This window comes from Drosophila nasuta, chromosome 3, assembly GCF_023558535.2.
Source record: "Drosophila nasuta strain 15112-1781.00 chromosome 3, ASM2355853v1, whole genome shotgun sequence".
Taxonomy (NCBI): domain Eukaryota; kingdom Metazoa; phylum Arthropoda; class Insecta; order Diptera; family Drosophilidae; genus Drosophila; species Drosophila nasuta.
In genome coordinates, this window is record NC_083457.1 from 20542685 (window position 1) to 20549258 (window position 6574).

General features: G+C 35.5%; 2 protein-coding genes across 2 annotated transcripts; both read left to right on the plus strand.

Annotated features, from left to right (window-relative positions):
- Positions 1–1501: 1501 nt before the first annotated feature.
- On the plus strand, positions 1502–2161 carry LOC132791332 (general odorant-binding protein 57b-like). The gene is made up of 2 exons (XM_060800200.1): positions 1502–1576; positions 1638–2161. The coding sequence occupies exons 1-2, from the start codon at positions 1511–1513 to the stop codon at positions 2121–2123; spliced, it is 552 nt and encodes a 183-aa protein (XP_060656183.1). The 5' UTR covers positions 1502–1510; the 3' UTR covers positions 2124–2161.
- Positions 2162–2846: 685 nt separating this feature from the next.
- LOC132791554 (general odorant-binding protein 57c) lies at positions 2847–3628 on the plus strand. The gene is made up of 2 exons (XM_060800517.1): positions 2847–2953; positions 3012–3628. Exons 1-2 carry the CDS (start codon positions 2888–2890, stop codon positions 3378–3380), a joined length of 435 nt encoding a protein of 144 aa, XP_060656500.1. The 5' UTR covers positions 2847–2887; the 3' UTR covers positions 3381–3628.
- Positions 3629–6574: the final 2946 nt, after the last annotated feature.

The following is a 6574-nucleotide window of genomic DNA, read 5'->3' on the forward strand; positions in this document are numbered from 1 at the left end:
GCCGTAAATAACCGAGGAAGCCAAGTAAACAGCGACTGGCAGCCGCAAAAAGCCAAAACTCACTGCGAATGCGAATATTCTTGGAATTTTCATTTGTTGTAGCGAGTTTCGGCTGCGGTGTTAGTATTCGTGTTGTTGATGTTGCTGTTGCTGTTGCTGCTGTTTCTGTTGTTGTTGTTGTTGTTGCTGCTGATTCTGTTCGCGCTTTTATTAGTATTGGTGTTGGGAAACTGGTGTTGAGGTCGCATCGCATACTCCTAGTTAGAAATGCCCCATCCGATGCTGTCAGACCAATTTGTCGCTGTGTGTGTGTGTGTGTGTGCGAGTGTGTGTGTGTGTGACTGTGTGTGGCATAATGGTCTTGCTGGTGCTGCTGCATTGTCGCTTCATTTTTGCAGCAAAGTGTGGCAAAATATGTTGACAGGAAATGTTATGCGAATTTCACTGCGTATAAAATGAAATTTACGTGAATTTTCGGTGCGCCCTTTTCTTCTATGGTTTTCGTTGGTTTTGTATCAGGTTTTCTTTCTGCATCCAAGTTACAGGGAAATTTCAACTTTAATAAAACGTACACAATGAAGTAGAGTATATATTTGCTTCAACCCTTCAGTTAATTAAAATTATTATTGTTTATTATTCTAATGTAAAATTATTATTGTTTATTATTCTAATGTAATTAATTGCATTTCGCATAAACAATGCAAGCTTCACAAAAAAAAATAAAATTGTGATAATTCTAGATATTGGATGACCAATGAACTCATACCTACTCAAATAATAATATTTAAACACGCAAGTACAGGGCTTGTCGCGCTCTTGAACTAACTCGTAAATCATTAATTTTTCGCATTTGTGTGCTCTCTGTTTATGTAGAAATTATGTACCCCAATACTATGTTATATTGAAGTATACAGTTTAGATATTAAGCAAAGAGTCAATTATACAGCGTTCAATATTAGCCAAACTTACTTCTACACAATGTTCTTTTGTTAGTATTTGTTTTTTTTTTGCCCTAATCTTTATCTAGTGTTCATTCGCTTGTGGAAAAGTCAGTGCATTTAAATATAAATTTTAGTGTTACTCAAAATTCACGAAAATGCATTAATTGAACAGTATATTACCGACGCAGAGTTTTAAAATATTTTCTAATTAAACAATACCGAATCAGGCAAAGTTAAGGTAACACAATTACTTTGCACACTACCAATATAGAATTTTTATATATAGAATCATAAAGAATTTTCAATTATAATATACTAAAATTCCAGAATAGCTTGATGATGTCACGGAATGCAAATCATTGAACGACAACGAAGAAGACAACTGTAAATACGCCTTTAAGTAGAAGTAACTAAAAAAAAATGAATAATAAAAAAAAATACGAGGTGTGAATACTGTAATCAAGCTACAAATAGTAAATGCAGCAAAAAACTGGTTTCAGTTAGTCGCTCTAATTGTAGCAACTATAAAAAGAAATTGAATAGCTGAGAAACTATTCAGTTCTAAGAAAATGAGTAAACAACAGACAAGTCTCTATTCAGTGCTGCTGCTTTGCGGGTTGCTAGCTTTGGTTGAGGTAAATATGTGTGAAATCTACAATTCCTAGATTGAAATATAATGATAAAGTTTCATTGCAGTGTCGGCATCCTTTCGATTTCTTTGAAGAGAGCTTTGAAGATTTTGAGCACTGTCTTCAAAGCAATAACATCACCCATGATGAGTACGAAGCATTTGAAGCGTTCGGCAACAAGGAAAACTTGCTTAAAGATAAAGTCGAGGCGAAATTCAAGTGCAACATTGACTGTCAATTGCAAAAGCAACCGATAAAATGGTTGAATCAACAGGGTCGAATGGACCTGAAGCTAATGAATGCCACAACTGAGGCAGCTGAATCCATTACCAATTGCATGAGAGATGCGCTTAATGAGCAGTGCTCCTATAGCTTTAAGCTGGTTATATGCGCCTATTTGGCAAATCATCCCGTGGTTGATTATGAATACAACGAGGAGTCGTTATTCGAATTGCCAGCTGATGACTATGAGTATCAGACGGAAGAGTCTCATGAAACTGTTAATAATGCCAACACTATATTGAATGTATTGCAAATAAATATACCCAATTAATTAAATAAAGCACAATTGGTATACAAATATAAATAATAAATAATAAATATTTGTTATATTTCAAAATATGCCAAGAATATAGCATAATGGGGTTGGAGATACTGAAATATAGGAAAAATATGTCAAAATACCATCAAAAGAACCGAGAATATACCTAAATAAGCCAAGAATATACCATACACGTGGTTAGAGATATACTGAAATATAGCAAAATCAGTATATGATATACCACAAAAAGAAGCTAATGAAAATATCAAAGGAATATACCACTAAAGACCCATAATATACCACAAATGTGTTAAAATGAAATGTACCAAATCGGTATAATATATATTATAAAATGTATCAATATTATACCCTCTAAAAATACCATAGGAATATACCACAATAATCCAATAATATACCATACATGAGCCTTTTATTGCTGGTATATAATTTCCATTCAATTGAAATGAGGCAATAACATTGAGATATATAATACTACTGATTAGTAAGTCAATTTATCAATATAAAAAAAAGAGATGAATAATTAGACAAACATTTGTATTACCTAACATTGTAAGCATTTTAACTGATCGAAATATTCTACGAAGGGCAATTATATACTGTAAAATGCCGTGATTAAGCAAATTATATTGTATTTTAATGCGAAGATGCATGACGATTAATAAATGATAATAAATAGCTCAAAAAGGTATATAAAGAATGCTTCTAAAGCGGCAGAATTAGTTAATATTTTTGATTCGAAAGCGGAATATTAGAAAATGACTGTGATTTTGAAAAGCATTATTTTCATTGGGATCTTTGCTGTGTTTCTTGGTCTAGTGCATGTAAGTTTAGTTTCAAAGTCTCGTCTGATTGAATTCATAACTTGCCTAATTCGATCAGAGCTTTTCTGACGATGATCTGGATATGGCTGTGAACCAATGTTTGGAGGACAACAACATTAGCAGAGAAGAATATGTGGCTCTCATGAACGTGACTAGCTCAGAGGAATCCGACGATGATTTAGAAATGAAATACAAATGTGCTCTTCATTGTCTGGCTGTCGCACTGGAAGTCGTCGACTCCAATGGCTATGTGGATGTGGAACTTGTGGAAAATCATGGCAAGCTCACTGAAGACAATTATGTGGCATTTACTGAATGCAAGGAGGAGAACGATTACTTGGAGGATATGTGTGAATATGCCTATAAATTCGTGATTTGCTTACAAACAAGAATTGACTTAAACGCATTTAACAATGAAACTGATTAAGTAAACTGAGTGCTAATCAGTATTAAATGAAAATACTTGCGATCAAATAATATCAAATCGTAAAAAAACCTATCATTATATAGTTATAGTTATATTCTAATACAATATCTAATTACAATAACAACTTTAAATGATTAAATGCACTTTTGCCCTGGGTGTTGACGTTTTCTAAAGATAAACGAATTTAAACGTGGTCAAAAAATAACAACTGTGCAATGCAATTAATTAATAAACATGCCGCGTTTGGCTGATTTGCATAATTAAAGGAAATGGCATTGCGTACCACGGGGCGTATGAATCATATTAATTGTATTGGCGTGCAGCTTTAATTGATTTGCGATAACAATGTGCACATTTATCGAACGGCCGTTAGATGCAGGTATACAATGCCCCACAACCATGTGTGTACTCTCTACTATTAATAATAATAGATGATTGCTGCTATCAGCCCGGAGGCCTTCTGTCTTCAAAATATATACAACTGTCTTTGTTGCTGCTGATTCTGCTGCTGCTGCTGATGCTGGTGTTGCTGATGTTTTTGTTGCAGTTTGCCATGTGCCAGGAAAAAACATTTTGCTTTTCACAATGCAATTCCGTTACAGTTTTACGTTGTTTTTTTTCTTTACGCCAACAGCGAATGCAACGGAAGTTGTCACGTTGCATTGTTGCAACGCTTGTTGTTGCTCTTGTTATGTGAAAAGAAAAGGCGTACAGCAACGGCAGCAGAAGCAGAAGCAGCAGCTGCAGCAGCAACACCCACACACTTGACTGGCTCCGGTTTTGCCTCTGGCTACCATTGTTGGGCCGGCTTTCGATTGTCATTTCAACTTTACGCGCTTTGCATACATGTATTGGTATGTGCGTAATGTGCAGCGGGGGAGAAAGGAGAGGAGAGGAGTAGAAGTGGAAGTGGAGTGAACAGGAGGCGTGCCACATTAGCGGCAAAAAGAAAAATATGCTTGTATTGTATTGTCAACAATCGCTGCCAACGCGACTGCGACGTATGAGTAACGTGGTCGCGTCTGCCACGTTTCTCGTGCCATGTCAACATGCAAAACAACAATGAGGCGGAAGCACATTGTAAGCCCGACACGACTCCTCTATGCCAGAGCCTCCAAACATGCCGTTGAGGTGCTGAGGTGCGACGGCCACTGCCTGTATTTCTCTTTTTTCGGTTGAAGCTGCTTGTTGGTTGCTGCTTGTCGGAATGGAGCAATTATAATTTTGTAAATCGACGGAAGTCGAATAAGCACACATTTAAAAAAAAACTCCCCCCTATCGCCTGCAGCCATCAAGATACAGCAAATGATAATTGCATCTCGTGCATGACACAAAGAATACATGAATTTATTATAAATATTACACGCCAATTACTTGCAAATATAACTAAGCGAATAATGTTGTAGGAAAAGTATGATCATGTTAAACGAGTCGAACAAAAATTACAATTCCAAAATCTAATAAAAATAATCCATTTCTGAAGTGGATGTTTTCAATGTATTAAATTACAAATGCATACAAATGTACAAGTCTGATTTTCTCATTTATTTCTTCTCATCATAGTATTTAATATTTACCAATTTTATAAGTTTGGGCTTCTATTTCACAATGTCAATTCCAGCGTCGATCACACGCTATCGGCGCTTTATTATCGATTCTTTAATTTCATCATTCTTTTATCGAGACTTTCTTAGTTGAAGTGTTGAGTAGGGCGTAAAGATAGCTTTGTTTAAGTGTTGTGTAACTTATAAAGTTTAACAGATAATAAATTCAACTACTCCAGAATAGTAATAAAATAATAAAAATTAATTTAATAACAAAGGTAAATTAATTAAATAAAATAATATATTGCGATGTTCAATTTTCAATCTCTTCTCATTATTTCTGTTCATTTTAACCATTCCATTTTCTATCAACTCACTTTACTATATCGGTTTCATTCCATCGATTACTTGATAGACCAGGGCTGCAAATAAGTATAACGTTATATCCTATTTAGACCAAGTTCATCTGCTTCAATGATGCAATTCTATAATACAAGTGTTTACACCAAAACTGCATCATGCGAACAGCTGTTAGGTAAGTAAACATCTCAGGCAGAAGGAAGAAGAATATCAAGAGCTATAGAAACTAATCAACCAAATTAGCAATTTAATAATTTATGCGACACTGATGACATTTAAAAAATATAGGAATATATAAATTTTATTTATTATCAATTGTCTCTACTTATTTCCGGTTAACATAATAATAAACAATCTTACTCTGCAACGATCATAATTCTATACAAAGTACTCAAATTGATCGTCTTGGCGAATTTTCTTGCTTATGGTAGGATGCAGCGAAAGGTTTTCTGAACGGAAATTTCTATCATGCAGTAGTGTAACGTAATGCAGCCCAATCGAGACAGTGTATAAAATCTTTAAATACATTACCTATATTCTATTATTATTATTAACTATAACATCATAACAAAATAATAAAAAACATCAGACAACACGCAATAGTAACTCCTCAATTCCATGCTGGAACGATTGAAATAATTATTTTGCCTTTTCTCAAAGTGGCCAGTATTTGATCATAAACAATTTAATCACAAATTGTAACCTTATTCGATTAGAGTTCAATTTCCTGCTGCGCCAAAGACATGAAATAAGTTCAACGAAAACTTACACTGCTCAATACACTCCAAGAACTGCCAATAAAGTGCTTTGTGTGTCTCGCAAAGAAAAAACGAAAAGATGTGAAATTAAGGTACGCGAAAAAACTTTTGCGACGGAATCGAAAAGCGTCTTTTCTCCCACGCTCAGTTGCTGTTGTGGCTCAAGGATGCTTATCAAAGGACACACGAGGTACTGACGTGCACTCACAAAGCGAGGCAGCAAGGATGCATCGGGAAAGCGCGGAGTGTCATGTGGCATGAGCCATGGCAAGGCGACGAAGCGAAGCGCGTAAGTTTGCAGTTTTTCTGCTGCGTTTTCCTTTGGGAAAACTCGCACAGCGAGTTCTGCATATGACTGCAGGCACGTCTCTGAGTGTGTGTGTGTGTGTAGGTGTTAGTGTGTAAGTTGATTTATGCCACTTTATACACAGAAATGCAGCTCAGTCTCTCCCACTCTCTCTCTTTCTATCACTCTCTGAATGTCTCTTTCTCTCATCCTCTCTTTCAGCGTAAGTGCAAGGCTGCTGTATAA

What these genes read in the sequence shown, in the direction of transcription:
- LOC132791332 (XM_060800200.1), top strand. Translation starts at nt 1,511, where the DNA reads ATGAGTAAACAACAGACAAGTCTCTATTCAGTGCTGCTGCTTTGCGGG. An exon ending in GGTTGCTAGCTTTGGTTGAG is followed by an intron (nt 1,577 to 1,637) that starts GTAAATATGTGT and finishes GTTTCATTGCAG; the next exon opens with TGTCGGCATCCTTTCGATTT.
- LOC132791554 (XM_060800517.1), top strand. Translation starts at nt 2,888, where the DNA reads ATGACTGTGATTTTGAAAAGCATTATTTTCATTGGGATCTTTGCTGTG. An exon ending in TGTTTCTTGGTCTAGTGCAT is followed by an intron (nt 2,954 to 3,011) that starts GTAAGTTTAGTT and finishes TAATTCGATCAG; the next exon opens with AGCTTTTCTGACGATGATCT.